Below are 22,572 nucleotides of genomic sequence, written 5' to 3'. Positions count from 1 at the left end.
TCTCTTGGTTACTCTTCAACCACAGAGGAGGCATCAGGGAGTTACACCTGAGGCCTATGGCTTTTGAACATCTTTCTAGTGCATTTCGAACTCTCCAAACTGTAAATGTCATGGCATTAAAAACAGGGTACCGAAAGGCCTTTCAGTGTGTGAAGAAAACTGGGAATTAGAGTTTCTGTTTTTGTTTCTAAGTCCAGTTTAACTATAAATACTATTTCTTACCGAAAGAAATGTCTCAATGTTCTCATGGACAAAGGAAGCGATATCCTGCCAGTCCAGAATGTCTCCCAGCCAGCTATTCTGACGACTTATGTGCATCTTGTGTCCTTTGAGCCTTCCAGAGTGCGTTACATTCTATGGAATAGAACAGTTCAGACATGAAATCTCCATCTTAACCTAAAGAATAGGAGGTAAAAATAGCCTATTTTGTTTTAGGTCCACTTGAGCAATTTAGTAAGTGCACAAAGGTGAAAAACTTTTTATTATTTAAGAAATCAACAAAGAACTCCACCGAAAGACCTGAAATATATTTTTCTGTTTACATTCTAGTTACTGTGTCTCATTCTAGCTTAAAAGCTTCCCTTCTAAGTACGTTCATGAACACACTTTACTCGTCAGTATGTTCAACTGAACAGGAACGCAGCAGATACTTCCATCTTATTTTTCCCTTTTAGCCCCTCTAACCTTTCTCTTGGTCTCCCAGTTTTGCTTTTTTCCTCCTTTGCTCATCTCTCTTATTACTCCTCCATACACGCTAAAGGAAGCAGAGGGGAAATATGAAAAAGTACAGCTAAAACCAATATAATGTTATATGTCAATCATATCTCAATAAAACAGGGGAAAACAAGGGTCGGGGGGAATGTAGCTTGTCTATCTGGAAGAGAATTACATTGGCAGAAATGCAGGAATAACAGATTTGAAAGAGTGATGTGATGTATAAACAAAGTGACTGGTAAGGTTAAAATTTAGAAATAGAAGTAGATTCTTAACATTCTTGTGTTTCCATTCTCGCACTTTTTTCAAACAGCACTGTGATGCCTGCCTTCATTATGCAATGAAGACATTAGATCCTAGTAAAACAGGTAAAGAAAGCAATGCACTTACCCACTTACAAACCTATGCTTTTAAAACACTGACCACCCTGGCCCATAAGTGAAGCTCAAAGGGGGTGAGGGACAGTAAAAGCTGTTTGTCTGTAAGCAGAAGCCCCAGAGTCAGCAGAAGAAGTGGATACAACCTTTCCAATAGTCTGGCTCTTCAGCAGATATCTACCCAGAGATCCCCCAGTTAGTTTTTTTTTTTTTTTTTGCGGTACACGGGCCTCTCACTGTTGTGGCCTCTCCCGTTGCGGAGCACAGGCTCCAGATGCGCAGGCTCAGCGGCCATGGCTCACAGACCCAGCTGCTCCGTGGCATGTGGGATCTTCCCGGACCGGAGCACGAACCCGTGTCCCCTGCATCGGCAAGCGGACTCTCAACCACTGCACCACCAGGGAAGCCCGCCCAGTTAGTTTTAACTCCCAGTTTTGGAAAGCCACAAAAACCATCACTGTTCCTTCGACTCCTCCTGGGGCAGGAGTACACAATGCCAAACAGGTCACTGAGTAACAAATTCAAATTTAAATCAAGCCCTCCTACCCCCAAACCCCAAGTTAAGAGATTTATTTATGTTTCTCTTCTGTTTAGATCAACCCAGGGAAAAACCAACCACGAACTCTGCCCCACTCTACCTCCTTCCCCTGGATGGGCATCTTCCACAGCACAGCTCCTAATGGCCCACAGGCCTTGCCAACGCAGTGTACAGAACAGCCTGGCACAACCAGCTGCTTTCAAACCATCATTTTTACATTTAATGAAAAATGATACTATTTTTCGTCATAAATTCTGAAATTGGAGTACATCAGCACAAGTAGCATTAAAGGTTTACTTAAAATAAAATAAATCTCTCTAAACTTTTGGATCTATTTTCACTTCCTCAAAGAGAAAAGTTCTTAGTCTGAAGCTGTATTGTCCCAAATAGTAGCCACTACCCACATATGGCTACTGAGTACCTAAAATGTGGCTAATCCAAAAATGGAAAAAATTATATATATAAAACCTCATTAATTTTTTTTATTCATTCCATATGGAAATGACATATATTCGGTATACTGGGTTAAGTAAAATACATTATTAAAATTAATTTCACCTGTCCTAGTTTTTTTTTAAATGTGGCCACTAGAAAAATTAACATGTATGACTTGCATTCATTACATTTCTACTGTACAAATCTGGTCTAGAGGATGGGATGCTGTTGATGGTAATGAACAGAGGATGGAATACTGATACACCAGAGACTGGTGGGTTCTGCCATGGAGACTAATCATCAATTCAAGCTGACTTTTAGTGACCTGAGGTTTAAGAACCTGCAGCTTGGGCTTCCCTGGTGGCGCAGTGGTTGAGGGTCCACCTGCCGATGCAGGGGACACGGGTTCGTGCCCTGGTCCGGGAAGATCCCACATGCCGCGGAGCGGCTGGGCCTGTGAGCCATGGCCGCTGAGCCTGTGCTCCACAATGGGAGAGGCCACAACAGTAAGAGGCCCGCATACCGTAAAAGAAAGAAAAAAAAAAAGAACTTGCAGCTTAAAAATGTCAATAAATAAAACCCCAATGTTAACACAATCCTACCTAGTCAATGAGCCCATAAAATAAAAGGACACTATTAGTTTACAACTGAAATCCTTAGCTAAAATAACTTACCTTTACAAACCAAGAATGATACAGTCTGTCCCAAAGTTCTAGCACCTGCTTTTCAATTACAGCAGTATTGTTCACCTTATCTCCAAGAATTTTATGAAGCTGGAAGAAATACAGATATAATCTGGTTTAATATTTCAGGCAACAATTCAGTAAAATTAATACATGCCGGGTCTTTATATTTGTACCAAATCAAACTAAAATGTTCCAGCCTATTTAATTGCCTCTAACCACATTATGTTCTTTTCTTAAACTCTACTTCTCAATATCCCCAGTAAATTTCCTCTCTCCCATCTTTTTGCTTCTTTTTTCTTTCCTTTATTCTTAGGTCTCTAAGAGAGCTTCTTTAGGTTTTAAGAGAATTAAGCCATGCTTACTGACTTTTCTGACCTTAAGTGCCCTCAGTCTTCTCTGCTAGCTTACTCCTCTGAGCTTTAAAAGCTTAAGTGCTGCAGGAATCTACCTTTGGTCCTCTTCTAGCTATATTCTCCCCTTAGGCCATGTTATGGGCTTAATTGTGTCCCCCGCCCCTAAATTCTTATGCTGAAGTCCTAACAGCCAGTACCTCAGAATGTGACTATATTTGCAGATAGGGTCTTTAAGGAGGTAACCAAATTAAAATGAGATCATTGGGGTAGGTCCTAATTCAATATTACTGTGTTCTTATAAAAAGAGGACATGGGCTTCCCTGGTGGCACAGTGATTGAGAGTCTGCCTGCCGATGCAGGGGACACGGGTTCGTGCCCCGGTCCGGGAAGATCCCACATGCCGCAGAGCAGCTGAGCCGGTGAGCCATGGCCGCTGAGCCTGCGTGTCCGGAGCCTGTGCTCCGCAACGGCAGAGGCCACAACAGTGAGAGGCCCGCGTACCGCAAAAAAAAAAAAAAAAAAAAAAAAGAGGACATTAGGACATAAACACACATAGAGGAAAGACCATGTAAAGACAAAGGCCATCTATAAGCCAAGCTGAAAGAGGCCTCAGAAGAAACCAATTCTGCTGACTCCTTGATCTTGGACCTGTAGCCTCTAGAATTGTGAGAAAATTAATTTATGTTGTTGAAGCACAAAGTTCATGGTACTTTGTTATGGCAGCCCTACCAAAACTAATACAGTTCATCTCTACCAATCACATGGGTACTATATGATATTCAAACTTCCATCTACAGCCCAGATCTCTCCTTTGAGCTCCAGCTATGTATGTCCGACTGCATCTCTACTTAAGATATTTAATATGCCCTGAAACAGAATTACCAATCTACATGCAACACCTACACCGCACTACCACCTCCAATTCTTTTCATCTAAGTGTACAGCTATCCTTCTAGTTGGACAAACCAAAAACTTCCTTCCCTTGCACTCCATAACCAATCCATGAGCAATTCATGTCAAGACAACCTCAAAAACATATCCCAAATATGACAATTTCTCTCAATTCCCACTTCTGCGATCTTAGTCCAACTCGTCAACATCTCACCTGGACTATCAGAATAATCTTTCAATTGGTCTCCCTGCCTTCTTCATTCTTGCCCACTCCTCCATAAAGCAGCCAAGATGAGCTTTCAATATCCTAAATCTGGTCATATCCCTGTTTTAAAGTCCTCTGTAGCTAAATTAAAACCCCAAGTTCTTTATGACCTCAAGGCTTGTCTCATCACCACATCCCCTATTCCAGCCACAGTGACCTTCCTTTCCCTCATTCAAGCTCCTTCCCATCTCAGGGCCTCTGAATTTTCTATGCCCTCAACTTGAAACATTCTTTTCGAAGACCTTCATAAATTGCCTCCTTCTCACCACTCAAGTCTTAGTGAAAACATTACCTTCTCAGAGGCATTCTCTGGCCATTCTAGCTAAAGCATCACTTGGAGTTACTCTCTACCACATCACTCTGTTTACTCTGGTCACAGCACTTTCAGATCTGAAACTTTTGTTTGCACGTTTAATGCTGGTCTCCTTTCACCCGGAATGTAAGGCTCTAGGAGAGCTGTAACTCTTTCTGGTTTATTGCTTTTCGCCAGCATTTAGAACAGTGCCTGACATGTTTGTGCACTGGCTGTCATCTTCTTCATTCTTGTCATCAGAGAAGGGACACAGGAAATGCACTCATTACTTATTCTCTTGCTGTATCAGGGCAGTATCTCTAGGTACAAATTTTAAAAAGAGAATACAAGTAGAAAGGATAGTTAAAGCGAGGATGTTGTATGACACAGGCCTAGAGCCTGTGCTCTGCAACAAGAGAAGCCACCGCAATGAGAAGCCCGCGCACAGCAATGAAGAGTAGCCCCCACTCGCCGCAACCAGAGAAAGCCCATACACAGCAACAAAGACCCAACGCAGCCAAAAATAAAAATAAAAAATAAATAAATTTTAAAAAAAGAAAAAGATAAGGTGACCATATGTACATGGGTTTATCTCTGGGCTTTCTATCCTGTTCCATTGATCTATATTTCTGTTTTTGTGCCAGTACCATACTGTGTTGATTACCGTAGCTTTGTAGTATAGTCTGAAGTCAGGGAGCCTGATTCCTCCAGCTCCAATTTTTCTTTCTCAACATTGCTTTGGCTATTCAGGGTCTTTTGCATTTCCATACAAATTGTGCAATTTTTTGTTCTAGTTCTGTGAAAAATGCCATTGGTAGTCTGATACGGATTGCGTTGAATCTGTAGATTGCTCTGGGTAGCACTGTCATTTTCACAATGTTTATTCTTCCAATCCAAGAACAATGTTTATTCTTCCAATCCAAGAACATCTCTCCATCTGTTTGTATCATCTTTAATTTCTTTCATCAGTGTCTTATAGTTCTCTGCATACAGGTCTTTTGCCTCCTTAGGTAGATTCCTAGGTATTTTATTCTTTTTGTTACAATGGTAAATGGGAGTGTTTCCTTAATTTCTCTTTCATATTTTTCATCATTAGTGTATAGGAATGCAAGAGATTTCTGTACATTAATCCTGCTATTTTACCAAATTCATTGTTTAGCTCTAGTAGTTTTCTGGTAGCATCTTTAGAATTCTCTATGTATAGTATCATGTCATCTGCAAACAATGTCAGTTTTACTTCTTCTTTTCCTAGTTGGATTTCTTTTATTTCTTTTCCTTCTCTGACTGCTGTGTCTAAAACTTCCAAAATTACGTTCAATAACAGTGGTAAGAGTGGGCAACCTTGACTTGTTCCTGATCTTAGAGGAAGTGGTTTCAGTTCCTCACCACTGAGAACAATGTTGGCTGTGGGTTTGTCATATATGGCTTTTATTATGTTTAGGTAGGTTCCCTCTATGCCTACTTTCGGGAGAGTTTTTATCATAAATTGGTGTTGAATTTTGTCAAAAGCTTTTCCTGCATCTGTGAAATTATCATATGGTTTTTATTCTTCAATTTGTTAATATGGTGTGTCACGTTGATTGATTTGTGTATAATGAATAATCCTTGCATTCCTGGGATTAACTCTACTTGATCACGGTAGATGGTCCTTTTAATGTGCTGTTGGATTCTGTTTGCAAGTATTTTGTTGAGAATTTTTGCATCTATGTTCATCAGTGATATTGGCCAGTAGTTTTCTTTTTTTGTGACACCTTTGTCTGGTTTTGGTATCTGGGTGATGGTGGCCTCACAGAATGAGTCTGGGAGTGTTCCGCCCTCTGCTATATTTTGGAAGTTTTGAGAAGGAGAGGTGTTAGCTCTTCTATAAATGTTTGATAGAATTTGCCTGTGAAGCCATATGGTCCTGGGCTTTTGTTTGCTGGAAGATTTTTAATCACAGTCTCAATTTCATTGCGTGTGATTGGTCTGTTTATATTTTCTATTTCTTTCTGGTTCAGTCTCGGAAGGTTGTGCTTTTCTAAGAATTTGTCCATTTCTTCCAGGTTGTCTATTTTATTGGCATATAGTTGCTTGTAGTAGTCTCTCATGATCCTTTTTATTTCTGCAGTACAGCTGTTACTTCTCCTTTTTCATTTCTAATTCTGTTGATTTGAGTCTTCACTTTTTTCTTGATGAGTCCGGCTAATGGTTTATCAATTTTGTTTATCTTCTCAAAGAACCAGCCTTTAGTTTTATTCATCTTTGCTATTGTTTTCTTCATTTCTTTTTCATTTATTTCTGATCTGATCTTTATAATTTCTTTCCTTCTGCTAACACTGAGTTTTGTTCTTCTTTCGCTAATGCTTTAGGTGTAAGCTTAGGTTGTTTACTTGAGATTTTTCTTGTTTCTTGAGGTAGGATTGTATTGCTATGAACGTCCCTCTTAGAACTGCTTTCGCTGCATCCCATTGGCTTTGGGTTGTCGTGTTTTCATTGTCATTTGTTTCTAGGTATTTTTTGATTTCCTCTTTGATTTTTTCAGTGATCTCTTGGTTATTTAGTAGCATCTTGTTTAGCCTCCATGTGTTTGTATTTTTTACAGTTTTTTTCCTGTAATCAATGTCTAGTCTCATAGTGCTGTGGTCGGAAACGATACTGGATATGATTTCAATTTTCTTAAATTCACCAAGGCTTGATTTCTGACCCAAGATATGATCTATCCTGGAGAATGTTCCAGGAGCACTTAAGAACACTAATGATGAAAAATTTGAAAATGAAATTAAGAAAACACTCCCATTTACCACTGCAACAAAAAGAACAAAATATCTAGGAATAAATCTACCTAAGGAGACAAAAGACCTGTATGCAGAAAGTTATCAGACACTGATGAAAAAAATTAAAGATAATATAAATAGATGGAGAGATATACCATGTTCTTGGATTGGAAAAATCAACATTGTGAAAATGACTCTATTACCCAAAGCAACCTACAGATTCAATGCAATCCCTATCAAACTACCACTGGCATTTTTCACAGAACTAGAACAAAAAATTTCACAATTTGTATGGAAACACAAAAGACCCCGAATAGCCAAAGCAATCCTGAGAGAGAAAAATGGAGCTGGAGGAATCAGGCTCCCTGACTTCAGACTATACTACAAAGCCACAGTAATCAAAGTATGGTACTGGCAAAAAAACAAATATAGATCAATGGAACAGGATAGAAAGCTCAGAGATAAACCCATGCACATGTGGTCACCTTATCTTTGATAAAAGAGGCAAGAAAATACAGTGGAGAAAAGACAGCCTCTTCAATACGTGGTGCTAGGAAAACTGGACAGCTACACGTAAAAGAATGAAATTACAATACTGCCTAACACAATACACAAAAATAAACTCAAAATGGATTAAAGACCTAAATGTAAGGCCAGACACCATCAAACTCTTAGAGGAAAACATAGGCAGAACACTCTATGACATAAATCACAGCAAGATCCTTTTGACCCACCTCCTAGAGAAATGGAAATAAAAACAAAAATAAACAAATGGGACCTAATGAAACTTAAAAGCTTTTGCACAGCAAAGGAAACCATAAACAAGACCGAAGACAACCCTCAGAATGGGAGAAGATATTTGCAAAGGAAGCAACTGACAAAAGATTAATCTCCAAAATTTACAAGCAGTTCAGGCAGCTCAATATCAAAACACCAAACAACCCAATCCAAAAATGGGCAGAAGACCTAAACAGACATTTCTCCAAAGAAGATATACAGAATGCCAACAAGCACATGAAAGAATGCTCAACATCATTAATCATTAGAGAAATGCAAATCAAAACTACAACGAGGGGCTTCCCTGGTGGTGCAGTGGTTGAGAGTCCGCCTGCCAATGCAGGGGACATGGGTTCGTGCCCCGGACCGGGAAGATCCCACGTGCCGCGGAGCGGCTGGGCCAGTGAGCCCTGGCCACTGAGCCTGCACGTCCGGAGCCTGTGCTCTACAACGGGAGAGGCCACAACAGTGAGAGGCCCGCGTACTGCAAAAACAAACAAACAAACAAAACTACAATGAGGTATCATCTCACACCAGTCAGAATGGCCATCATCAAAAAATCTACAAACAATAAATGTTGGAGGGGGTGTGGAGAAAAGGGAACCCTCTTGCACTGTTGGTGGGAATGTAAATTGATACAGCCACTATGGAGGACAGTATGGAGGTTCCTTAAAAAACTAAAAATAGAACTACCATACGACCCAGAAATCCCACTACTGGGCATATACCCTGAGAAAACCATAATTCAGAAAGAGTCATGTACCAAAATGTTCACTGCAGCTCTATTTATAATAGCCAGGACATGGAAGCAACCTAAGAGTCCATCAACAGATGAATGGATAAAGAAGATGTGACACATATATACAATGGAATATTACTCAGCCATAAAAAGAAATGAAACTGAGTTATTTGTAGTGAGGTGGATGGACCTAGAGACTGTCATTCAGGGTGAAGTAAATCAGAAAGAGAAAAACAAATACTGTATGCTAACACATATATATGGAATCTAAAAAAAAGTTCACGAAGAACCTAGGGGCAAAATGCGAATAAAGATGTAGACTTACTAGAGAATGGACTTGAGGATATGGGGAGGGGGAAGGGTAAGCTGGGACGAAGTGAGAGAGTGGCATGGAAATATATACACTACCAAAAGTAAAACAGATAGCTAGTGGGAAGCAGCCGCATAGGACAGGGAGATCAGCTTGGTGCTTTGTGACCATGTAGAGGGCTGGGATTGGGAGTGTGGGAGGGCGGGAGAAGCAAGAGAGAAGAGATATGGGGACATATGTATATGTATAACTGATTCACTTTGTTTTAAAGCAGAAACTAACACATCATTGTAAAGCAATTATACTCCAATAAAGACGTTTAAAAAAAAAGTGTATTCTGTTGTTTTTGGATGGAATGTCCTATAAATATCAATTAAGTCCATCTTGTTTAATGTGTCATTTAAAGCTTGTGTTTCCTTATTTATTTTCATTTTGGATGATCTGTCCATTGGTGAAAGTGGGGTGTTAAAGTCCCCTACTATGATTGTGTTACTGTCAATTTCCCCTTTAAGGCTGTTAACCTTTGCCTTAAGTATTGAGGTGCTCCTATGTTGGGTGCATAGATATTTACAATTGTTATATTTTCTTGGATTGATCCCTTGATCATTATGTAGTGTCCTTCTTTGTTTCTTGTAATAGTCTTTATTTTAAAGTCTATTTTTTCTGATACGAGAATTGCTATTCCAGCTTTCTTTCGATTTCCATTTGCATGGAATATCTTTTCCCATCCCCTCATTTTCAGTCTGTATGTGTCCCTAGGTCTGAAGTGGGTCTCTTGTAGACAGGATATATACGGGTCTTGTTTTTGTATCCATTCAGCCAGTCTGTGTCTTTTGGTTGGAGCATTTAATCCATTTACATTTAAGGTAATTATTGATATGTATGTTCCTATTCCCATTTTCTTAACTGTTTTGGGTTTGTTTTTGTAGGTCTTTTCCTTCTCTTGTGTTTCCTGGCTAGAGAAGTTCCTTCAGCATTTGTTGTAAAGCTAGTTTGGTGTTGCTGAATTCTCTTAACTTTTGCTTGTCTGTATAAAGGTTTTAATTTCTCCATCGAATCTGAATGAGATCCTTGCTGGGTAGAGTAATCTTGGTTGTAAGTTTTTCCCTTTCATCACTTTAAATATGTCCTGCCACTCCCTTCTGGTTTACAAAGTTTCTGCTGAAAGATCAGTTGTTAACCTTACGGGGATTCCCTTGCATGTTATTTGTTGCTTTTCCCTTGCTGCTTTTAATATTTTTTCTTTGTATTTAATTTTTGATAGTTTGATTAATATGTGTCTTGTCATGTTTCTCCATGGATTTATCCTGTATGGGACTCTCTGTACTTTTTGGACTTTCTTGACTATTTCCTTTCCCATGTTAGGGAAGTTTTCGACTATAATCTCTTCAAATATTTTCTCAGACCCTTTCTTTTTCTCTTCTTCTTCTGGGATCCCTATAATTCAAATGTTGGTGTGTTTAATGTTGTCCCAGAGGTCTCTGAGACTGTCCTCAATTCTTTTCATTCTTTTTTCTTTATTCTGCTCCACGGTAGTCATTTCCACTATTTTATCTTCCAGGTCACTTATCCGTTCTTCTGCCTCAGTTATTCTGCTATTGATTCCTTCTAGAGAATTTTTAATTTCATTTATTGTGTTGGTCATCATTGTTTGTTTGCTCTTTAGTTCTTCTAGGTCCTTGTTAAACGTTTCTTTTGTTTTTTGTTTTTTGGTTTTTTTTCTTTTTCGTTTCTTTTATTTTCTCCATTCTATTTCCAAGATTTTGGATCATCTTTACTATCATTACTCTGAATTCTTTTTCAGGTAGACTGCCTATTTCCTCTTCATTTGTTAGGCCTGGTGGGTTTTTACCTTGCTCCTTCATCTGCTGCATATTTCTCTGTCTTCTCATTTTGTTTAACTTACTGTGTTTGGGGTCTCCTGTTTGCAGGCTGCAGGTTCATAGTTCCCATTGTTTTTGGTGTCTGCCCCCAGTGGGTGAGGTTCGTTCAGTGGCTTGTGTAGGCTTCCTGGTGGAGGGGACTGGTACCTGTGTTCTGGTGGATGGGGCTGGATCTTGTCTTTCTGGTGGGCAGGGCCGCATCCGGTGCTGTGTTTTGGGGTGCTGTGAACTTAGTATGATTTTAGTCAGCCTCTCTGCTAATGGGTGGGGTTGTGTTCCTGTCTTGCTAGTTGTTTGGCATGGGGCATCCAACACTGGAGCTTGCTGGCCGTTGCGTGGAGCTGGATCTCAGTGTTGAGACAGAGATCTCTGGGAGAGCTCTCACCGATTGATATTACATGGTGCAGGGAGGTCTCTGGTGGTCCAATGTCCTAAACTCAGCTCTCCGACCTCAGAAGCTCAGGCCCGACACCTAGCCGGGGCACCAAGACTCTGTCAGCCACACGGCCAGGTATGTGGGGATTTTCTTGTCTTTTGGGAAGTCTGAGGTCTTCTGCCAGCATTCAGTATGTGTCCTGTAGGAGTTCTTCCACATGCAGATGTATTTTTCATGTATTTGTGGAGAGGAAGGGGACCTCCACGTCTTCCTCCTCCGCCATCTTGAAGGTTCTCCAATTCATCCATTTAAGTGTATAACTCAACAGTTTTTTAGTACATTCACAGTTATGCAACAATTACCAAAATCAATTTTGGAACATTTTCATCCCCGCAAAAGAAAACTCCATACTCTTTAGTAATCAATCCCCCATTTCTCCCCAATCTCCCTACCCCTGAAAACGACTACTCTACTTTGTTTCTGTAGATATGCCTCTTCAACACATTTTACATAAATGGATGTGGTCTTTTATGACCGCTTCTTTTACATAGCCTAATGTTTTCAAGGTTCGTCCATGTTGTAAAATGTATCAGTTCATCCTTCCTTTTTATGGCCAAATAATATCCCAGTATGTGGATATACCACATTTTATTTATTCATTCATCAGTTAATGGAAATTCAATGGTTGCTTTTAGATATTATCCCTGTGTCTTGCAAAGGAGGATCACAAATATTTTACAATGTTTCGTAGCAATATCATCTCTCTTCAGCTGTCTTCCCTTTCAGATTCTTGAGCAAAAGGTTTCAAACCTATCTTTTCTCTAAGTAATTTGAAATTTACTTCTTTAAAATCTAAGGCACATTTCTCCAGCTATCCAAATTCCCCTTCTTTATCCTTTTCCCAAATACGTAAGAATTCCAGAATAAAAATTTCTCCTGAACAGATAATTCAAAAATTAAACGCTATGCTTTCCATAGAATAAGTCAGGCATATATACATATAAAAGTCTAAAAGCTTCTGCAATGACTGGATCTTTCTTCTATGATAGTTCTAAGATGCATATCCACATACAGTGGACCTTTGACCAACACAGGTTGGAACAGCACAGGTCCACTTACATGTGGATTTTTTTCACTAAATATGTACTACAGTGCTCCACAGTCTGTGGTTGGTTGAATCTGAGGATGTGGAACCAGGTATATGAGCACCAACTGTAAAGTTATATGGGAGTTTTTTGACCACAGAGAAGGTCAGCGCCTCTAACCACCACATTGTTCAAGGGTCAACTGTACTTAACTTTCATTTATTCAATAAATATATTTTTTAAAACTTCCATGTGACAGTTGATTTGGTTATCTGGCATGGACGCAGGAAGATTAGTAACATATTTTTCTCTTAACTTTTAAGTTGACCACAATTCCATCCTCAGGTTAGCAGATTACTGCATGTACAATGTCATTTCCAAGATACCTTTTTTCTTCTGAGATTTTGTTTTTGAATTTTAAACAAGAAATCACACACTAATACTTTTTTCTGGCACACATCTCACTGCAACAAATCTTGTCAATCCCTAGACAATCCTAATTACTTCAATACATTAAAACTTCAAATTACCTTCATTTCCACAGGCAAAACTAGGGGGAAAAAAAAAGAGATATCCCAAATCCATATCATGGAGTCTGATCTTAGCTGTGATAACTGTGCCTTCTCCTCTGTCTTTCATCTCCCCTTCACTAAGCTTCAGCTTCCTGTCTCTACATCTTGGATCACATAAATACCCCTTCTTAAAATACACTCTTCCTTCTCTATATTCATCCAGGACCTATCATTCCACTCCTTCAAGGTTTATCTCAAGTGCCACATTAAAGCACTAAACTCAGTTCCAGGCACACACTTCTAGCATACCACAGTAGAAAGAGCACGGGATTTGGAATTACTCTTCAGTTTGAAACCAAGCTCTGCAATTTACTACATGACCATAGGGAATTTACTTAGCTTTGCTAAGTCTGTTTCCTCATCTATAAAGGGGATAAAATAATTCAGACTACAATAAGTTTCTTGGAAAGATTAAATGAAACAAATTGGAAACTGCCAAGCACAGTTATCAGCAAATAATAAAATATAATATGTGTTAATACTTTTTTCTCCACAAAGCCTTATTTGTCCACCCAAGCTTAGTGATCATTCTGTTCTAAAGCACAAATAATGAATCAGAACTATCTTGAACATGAAACAAAAGGCCTACCTCTCAGATTGTTCAGGCTATCAGCACTAATCAATATGATCATCCAGAATGTTTAATTTCATCGTATATTGCTTGTTGACTTGCAGATTTAAGCCTATCTCAAAAATAGAAATTGTTCTAAACAGAATCTCCATTTTTGCTTTATCAAAGCAAGAATTCACTACCAATGAAGACCCTGCAAAGAGAAAGCCGCAAAAAGAGGCTCTTCCCTTACCTTGTGGGTTATCCATTCTCGTCCATACTGATACACATTGTTAGCCGCGGAATTAAGGGCTCTTTGGACTACCTGAGCCTCAGGAAGCCAACTAATTTAAAATAAAGAAAGAAAAAATGAAAAACTAATATAGTGCACTGCACCAAACTCTTGGAACTCAATTTTTTAAACACCGATTAACTGACATCACACACTTTACAAATGTAATAATCTTATAGTATAATAATATGAACAGGAAATTTGGATCTCTAAATAGAGATGTGACTTGGGAGAAATTAAGAGCTTTTAAATTACTCCCGTATTTATAGATTCATTAGTGGTTTGAAGAGACTGTTGAATATTTTCAGTTACATGGTACTACATTTTAGGGGAAAATTATAACCTGTATTATTATTCAAAAGTGTGAAATTCACAGAGGTATCTGAATAGATTCTTAATGACTAACAAACATCTATTAGGCCTGATAAAAAAATCTTGCTGGCTGCTGTGAAAACACTTTGCCACTGTATTCATGCAGGTGTCCGAAGAGCAACAGATAAAGAGGAGCTGCTGTGAGGCCAAGTCAAAGGCTTTGGCTCAGTCCAGACCTCCTCACAACCAGTGCCCTCTAGGAGACATGGGGCCAGAAACAACCTGAGCAACCTTTGCTGGGACAAACTGGGACACACCTTGGTCTTATACCAACCACGGCCTCTAAACTGAGCTTCTTGCTTCAGATATTTACTACATCAGCCAATCACTAACTCTCCTAGCCTCAGTCAAAAGGTATCCCTCAGGTGAAACCAAGCTCCTACAATTAGGACTGGCCTACCCTCACCTTCCTGGGTAAAGATTAATCTCTATCACAGTATGACCTACCAAGAGAACAGCCCCAATTAAAAACAGCTTCATCTACTGGGTTCCTCCCAAGTAAGGGCAGGGCTAAGTGACGTTCAGTACCATCGTAGTGCCATCTCCTAATGCAGGTCCTGAGAATCAGCAGGCTTGAGACTAGTGAGTAGTAAGTAGAAAATGAGTTCTAGACTAACAGTACTGTCCAGGGAAAGAATTAAGAGGTGTTCCAACTTCAACTTCATTTTCTCTGAAGCTCTACTAGGCTGATCCTACCCTAAGTCTTTCTAATTTATACTTCAGCTCACCAAGCACATCCACAGGAAGTCGAGGTACCTATGCAGGGCACACAAAATGTGTACCACCCTGGGAGACAGTATATCTAATCAATTCTTAACTGTATCACCGCCACTAAGAGCACCCACGTGAATTTCCCACGAGGTCAACCGCCATCTTCAGGACAAGAAGCCACTGAGTACTGAGATTTGCAAGAAACTATTCATTCATGACCACCCCCCGAATCTGCTGCAAAAGAATCAGACCTCCCACAAATTACTGGAGTCTAAATAGCTTTTAAATTCTTTCCTGCATAGAATATTATTCAGCAATAAAAAGGAACTTGCTATTGCTACATACAACATCTTCAGTGGACTTCAAGGGAATTATGCTAAGTGAAAAAAGCCAATCTCACAAGGCTGCATACTCTATGATTAGATTTATGCATCATTCATCAAACAACAATATTATAGATACGGAGAACAAAATACTGGTTGCCAAGGGTTAGGAATATGTTGGAGGAGGAGGTAGAGGGTAGGTGTGGCTAAAAGGGGTAGCATGAGGGAGCCTTGTGGTGATGGAACAGTTCTGTATCTCGACATGGTGTTGATAGCTAACGGGAAGCATGATAAAACTGCAGAGAACACATATAATATACACGCACGTATACATACACAAGTGCATGTAAAACTAGTGAAATGTTGATTTCCTGGTTTTGATATTGTATAGTTATATAAGATGACAACAACAGTAGAGAAGGTGGGGCGAAGAGTCCAGGGGACCGCCCTATACATTTCTTTGCAAGTCCCTGTGAACTTTATAATTATTTCCACATTTAAAAACAAAAACAACTGGGTTTCCCTGGTGGCGCAGTGGTTGAGAGTCCGCCTGCCGATGCAGGGGACACGGGTTCGTGCCCCGGTCCGGGAAGATCCCACATGCCGCGGAGCGGCTGGGCCTGTGAGCCATGGCCACTGAGCCTGCGCATCTGGAGCCTGTGCTCCGCAACGGGAGAGGCCACAACAGTGAGAGGCCCGCATACCGCAAAAAAAAAAAAAAAAAAAAAACCAACTTTCTGAACTACTCTGATCTGGGGCTCCCCAGTTTGTGTGTGCCTTCAAAACAATAGTAGAGATAGTACTATTACAATTGAAAGCCAGTACAGAAGGGCTCTGGACTTATTTCCACTACAGAAGAATGACCACCAAAGAAAAAGAGCCCTCTTCTAAGGAGATAATTAAGGCTGCCAATTTTTTAACTTCACTCCAGATCACTCTCCTGAACTGTACACCAACATGACCAATAGCCTACTAGATGCCTCTGTTGACACTTACCATAAACACCTCAAACTCATCAGGTAAAAAGTAAGTGAATTAGTTTTCCCACCGTATCTGCTTCTCTGTTTCCTATCTTGGTGAATCCACCATTATCCACTAAGTTCCAAAGCTTGAAACATTAGAGTCACGCTAGGTTTCGTTTTCCTATAGCCAATTAATCACCAACTGACCCCCTTAAGATCTTACAAATCTGTCTGTCCTGTTCACTCCACAACAACGGTCCACAATTAAAGAGCTTTACTGCCTCTCACCTAGTCTTACCCTAGCTTTTAACTGGTCTAAGAGGCTCAAGTCTTGGAACACCTTCCACCTTTTCTCCACAGCACAGAGGGAGACTGTTACAGAATAAAATCTGATCAATGTTACTTCTTATATCCTTCACTAAGACAATGAACATACCTATCACTCTCAGAAGTTTCCCTGCGCCCCTCTGTACTCCCTCCCTGGAACCCACCCCTATCCACACACAGCCACTGATCTATCTGTCACTAGATTAGTGTTTTCTAGAACTTAACATAAATGGACTCATATCATATAGACTCTCTTCTGCTTGACTTCTTTCATTCACCATAATTATTCTGAGATTCACCCACGTTGCCGCATGAACTGACAGTTCATTTTTGTTTAATGCTAAGTACTATTCCCTTGAATGGATATACTACAGTTTGTAACTAATCAGACATGTTGAGAACAAGCACTGAGTATGCTCTGGGTAATAGGAGATAAGTGGGTAGAAATATAACAGAAATCCTTCTGAGAATATTTAAATATGATTCTAAACCAAGTTCAAGGAATGTCCTATGCAGGTTTTATATAAAGAAATAAAGTCAAGTCAAAGGAAAAAACCAAGTTAAATCTCAATTTATAATCTTAAAACTGGCAGAGTATTTCCTAAAATAAATTAGTGACCACCCTGGCGTTAGTAAAAAAGGTCATGTAATTTGTCATCAAGTTCAATTAGGTGAACAGCATAGTCCAGCTGAACACTCTCCACAAAGACATAAAAACCCTCTCACAGAAGCCAAATTAAACAAGTACACAAAGATATCCTCTAAGACAGGGGTTAGCAGATTTCTTCTGTAAAGGGCCAGAATGTAAACAAATACTTTAGGCTTTTCGGAACATATAATCTGTATCACAACTACTCAATTCTGTCTGCCTTTGTAGCCCTAAAACAGCTACAGACAACATGTAAATGAATGTGTATAGGTTGTTCCAATAAATCTCTATAAGAACAGGTGGCTGGATTTGGCCCTGAGCCACAGTTTGCAACCCTGCCGCAAAAACGATACAATATGGGAACACTGCTGACTGTGCCATGGGGGACTGTCACAAATTCCTTAGCCTTTGATCCTGCATCCTCATCTGTGAAATGGGGATAATCTCTTCAACCTACTGAGGAACACATAACACAATGTAGGTGAAAGCTTAGTTAAGTCACAAACACATGGAAAACTGTGAATCTCAATTCAAATATACGAACTCCCCCCTCCCCACCATCCCATTACATGCTATTCTTATGCAAAAATGACTACATTCATCAAAGCCTTGGCAAATTCTTTTCTCTTCCAAGGTAACTGTATCAATGAAGATCATTTCATGCAAACAGACATAGAACCTTGGCCAACCATCTCTATTTTTGTCAAAACAACATTCTTACTTTGCCCACTCAGGGTGATTTGCTAGAGTTTCATTAATCAAATTGCTTGTGACTTCAATCATGTGTACACTCTCTTGATGTACCTGTATTATGGATAAGAAGAGAAAAGAATCTCAATAAAAATTAAACCCAATTTAACATTTATTTTCTACACTATTATTGGAACAATGCTTTTAGAGTCAAGTAATTATACATCTTAGTTTCAATTAACTTAGAGCCCTCCACTGAATAGCCGCTATCCATAATGTCCTAGGACACAAACTATGGGAAATAAATTGTGCAGAACAGCTCCTTATCTTCAAGCTCAACAATGGGGGGAGAAATGTAAATAGATACAAATACTTCCAAATATATACAACATAAATATATAGATATATTTAGTTCACATAAGTGTATGTGTGTATAGTGTATGTATGTGTGTGTGTGTGTGTATATATGCAATATCAACACTACATGGGCTTTAGAATTATAAGGCTATGTGAGACATACAGGGAAATAATCAACCGAGTAAGGTCTGTGAGTAAAGTAACCCAAGTGAAAATGAATCTCAGAATTTATCCCCCTCAAAATGAGGGGGATAAAAAAGGAGAAGCCAATGTCAAGGAACATGTTCTATATGATTTTACTATTTTTAAAAGTATTAAATGGAGATTGGTTCAAGATGGTGGAGTAGAAGGACGTGCACTCACTCCCTCTTGTGAGAGCACTGGAATCACAGCTAACTGTTGAACAATCATCGACAGGAAGACAATGGAACTCACCAAAAAAATACCCCACATCCAAAGACAAAGGAGAAGCCGCAATGAGATGGTAGGAGGGGCAGAATCACAATAAAATCAAATCCCATAACCACTGGGTGGGTGACTCACAAACTGGAGAACAATTATACCACAGAAGTCCACCCACCAGAGTGAAGGTTCTTCACCCCATGTCAAGATTCCCAACCTGAGGGTCCAGCAACAGAAGGAGGAATTCCCAGAGAACCAGACTTTGAAGGCTAGCGGGATTTGAAAAGGACTGGGGGAAACAGAGACTCCACTCTTGGAAGGTACACACAAAGTAGTGTGCTCATCAGGATCCAGGGGAAAGCACAGTGGCCCCATAGAAGACTGAACCAGACCTATCTGCTAGTGTTGGAGGGTCTCTTGCAGAGGCAGGGGGCGGCTGTGGCTCACTAAGGGGACAAGGACACTTGTAGCAGAAGCTCTGGGAAGTACTCCTTGGTGTGAGCCCTCCCAGAGTCTGCCATTGGCCCCACCAAAGAGCCCGGTAGGCTCCAGTGCTGGGTCGCCTCAGGCCAAACAACCAACAGGGAGGGAACCCAACCCCACCCATGAGCAGACAATCAGATTAAAGTTTTACTCAGCTCTGCCTGCCAGTGCAACACCCAGCTCTATCCACCACCACTCCCTCCCATCATGAAGCTTGCACAAGCCTCTTAGATAACCTCATCCACCAGAGGGAAGACAGTAGAAGCAAGAACTACAATCCTGCAGCCTGTGGAACGAAAACCACAATCACAGGAAGATAGACAAAATGAAAAGGCAGAGGACTATGTACCAGATGAAGGAACAAGATAAAACCACAGAAAAACAACTAAATGAAGTGGAAATAGGCAACCTTTCAGAAAAAGAACACAGAATAATGATAGTGAAGATGATTCAGGACCTTGGAAACAGAATGGAGGCAAAGATCGAGAAGATGCAAGAAATGTTTAACAAGGACCTAGAAGAATTAAAGAACAAACAGAGGTGAACAACACAATAACTGAAATGAAAAATACACTAGAAAGAATCAATAGTAGAATAACTGAGGCAGAAGAATGGACCTGGAAGACAGAATGATGGAATTCACTGCCACGGAACAGAATAAAGGAAAAAGAATGAAAAGAAATGAAGACAGCCTAAGAGACCTCTGGGACAACATTAAACGCAACAACGTTTGCATTATAGGGGTCCCAGAAGGAGAAGAGAGAGAGAAAGGTCCAGAGAAAATATCTGAAGCGATTATAGTTGAAAACTTCCCTAACGTGGGAAAGGAAATAGCCACCCAAGTCCAGGAAGTGCAGAGAGTCCCAGGCAGGATAAACCCAAGGAGAAACACGCTGAGACACAGAGTAATCAAACTGACAAAAATTAAATACAAAGAAAAATTATTAAAAGCAACAAGGGAAAAATGACAAATAACATACAAGGGAACTCCCATATGCTTAACAGCTGATTTCTCAGCAGAAACTCTACAAGCCAGAAGGGAGTGGCACAATATACTTAGGGTGATGAAAGGGAAAAAACTACAGCCAAGATTACTCTACCTAGCAAGGATCTCATTCAGATTTGACGGAGAAATCAAAAGCTTTACAGACAAGCAAAAGCTAAGAGAATTCAGCACCACCAAACCAGCTTTACAACAAATGCTAAAGGAACTGCTCTTACTGGGAAACACAAGAGAAGAAAAGGACCTACAAAAACAAACTCAAAACAATTAAGAAAATGGTAATAGGAACATACATATCAATAATTACCTTAAATGTAAATGGATTAAATGCTTCAACCAAAAGACACAGGCTTGCTGAATGGATACAAAAACAAGACCCATATACATGCTGTCTACAAGAGACCCACTTCAGACCTAGGGACACATACAGACTGAAAGTGAGGGGATGGAAGAAGATATTCCATGCAAATGGAAATCAGAAGAAAGCTGGAGTAGCAATACTCATGTCAGATAACATAGACATTAAAATAAAGAATGTTACAAGAGATAAGGAAGGAAACTGCATAATGGTCAAAGGACCAATCCAAGAAGAAGATAAAACAATTATAAATATATCTGCACCCAACATAGGAGCACCTCAGTACATAAGGCAAGTGCTAACAGCTATAAAAGAGGAAATCAACAGTAACACAATAATAGTGGGGGACTTTAACACCTCCTTTAACTTACACCAATGGACAGATCATCCAAACAGAAAATTAATAAGGAAACACAAGCTTTAAATGACACAACAGATCAGACAGATTTAATTGATATTTATAGGACATGCCATCCAAAAACAGCAGATTACACTTTTTTCTCAACTGCACACGGAACATTCTCCAGGACAGATCATATCTTGGGCCACAAATCAAGTCTCGGTAAATTTAAGACAATTGAAATCATAACAAGCAACTTTTCGACCACAATGCTGAGATTAAAAATCAATTACAGGGATAAAAACGTAAAAAACACAAACACATGGAGGCTAAACAATACGTTACTAGATAACCAAGAGATCACTGAAGAAATCAAAGAGGAAATCAAAACATACCTAGAAACAAATGACAATGAAAACAGGACGATCCAAAATTTATGGGATGCAGCAAAAGCAGTTCTAAGAGGGAAGTTTATAGCAATACAATCCTACCTCAAGAAACAAGAAAAATTTCAAATAAACAATCTAACCTTACATCTAGAGGAACTAGAGAAAGAAGAACAAACAAAACCCAAAGTTAGCAGAAGGAAAGAAATCATAAAGATCAGAGCAGAAATAAATGAAATAGAAACAAAGAAAACAATAGCAAAGATCAATAAAACTAAAAGCTAGTTCTTTGAAAACAAAATTGATAAACCTTTAGCCAGACTCACCAAGAAAAAGAGGGAGAGGACTCAAATCAATAAAATTAGAAATGAAAAAGGAGAAGTTACAATGGACACCACAGAAATACAAAGCATCATTAAGAGACTTCTATAAGCAACTCTATGCCAATAAAATGGAAAACCTGGAAGAAATGAATAAATTCTGAGAAAGGTATAACCTTCCAAGACTGAAGCAGGAAATAACAGAAAATATGAACAGACCAATCACAAGTAATGAAATTGAAATTGTGATTAAAAATCTTCCAACAAACAAAAGCCCAGGACCAGATGGCTTCACAGGTGAATTCTATCAATTAACACCCATCCTTCTCAAACTCTTCCAAAAATTGCAGAGGAAGGAACACTCCCAAACTCATTCTATGAGGCCACCATAACCCTGATACCAAAACCAGACAAAGATACCATAAAAAAAAAAAGAAAATTACAGACCACTATCACTGATGAATATAGATGCAAGAATCCTCAACAAAATACTAGCAAACAGAATCCAACAACGCATTAAAACGATCATACACCATGATCAAGTAGGATTTATCCCAGGGATGCAAGGATTCTTCAATATATGCAAATCAATAAATGTGGTACACCATATTATCAAATTGAAGGATAAAGACCTTCAATCATCTCAATAGATGCAGAAAAAGCTTTTGACAAAATTCAATACACATTTATAATAAAAACTCACCAGAAAGTGGGCATAGAGGGAACCTACCTCAACATAACAAAAGCCATATATGACAAACCCACAGTAAACATCACTCTCAATGATGAAAAATGGAAATCATTTCCTCTAAGATCAGAACAAGACAAGGATGTCCACTCTCACCACTATTATTTAACGTAGTTCTGGAAGTCCTAGCCACAGCAATCAGAGAAGAAAAAGAAATAAAAGGAATACAAATTGGAAGAGTAAAACTGTCACTGTTTGCAGATGACATGATACTATACATAAAGAATCCTAAAGATGCTACCAGAAAACTACT

At 39.4% G+C, this 22,572-nt stretch overlaps 1 protein-coding gene across 2 annotated transcripts in view; it reads right to left on the bottom strand.

The window, feature by feature from the left end:
• The window catches only part of TMEM245 (transmembrane protein 245), a gene marked incomplete at its 5' end in the record, with an annotated part of 99,429 nt that overhangs the window by 33,065 nt on the left and 43,792 nt on the right, over window positions 1-22,572 (bottom strand). For both annotated transcript variants that reach the window (XM_082656573.1, XM_082656574.1), the window contains 4 exons: window positions 223-354; window positions 2,739-2,837; window positions 13,850-13,940; window positions 17,954-18,036. In XM_082656573.1, coding sequence (XP_082512699.1) covers window positions 223-354; window positions 2,739-2,837; window positions 13,850-13,940; window positions 17,954-18,036 — 405 coding nt within the window. The remainder of the gene's footprint in view (window positions 1-222; window positions 355-2,738; window positions 2,838-13,849; window positions 13,941-17,953; window positions 18,037-22,572) is intronic.

The sequence above is a fragment of the Grampus griseus genome, assembly GCF_964374135.1.
Source record: "Grampus griseus genome assembly, chromosome: 6".
NCBI classification, from domain to species: Eukaryota; Metazoa; Chordata; class Mammalia; order Artiodactyla; family Delphinidae; genus Grampus; species Grampus griseus.
The sequence above is the reverse complement of the archived record's forward strand: the minus strand, read 5'-3'. Positions and strand labels throughout refer to the sequence as shown.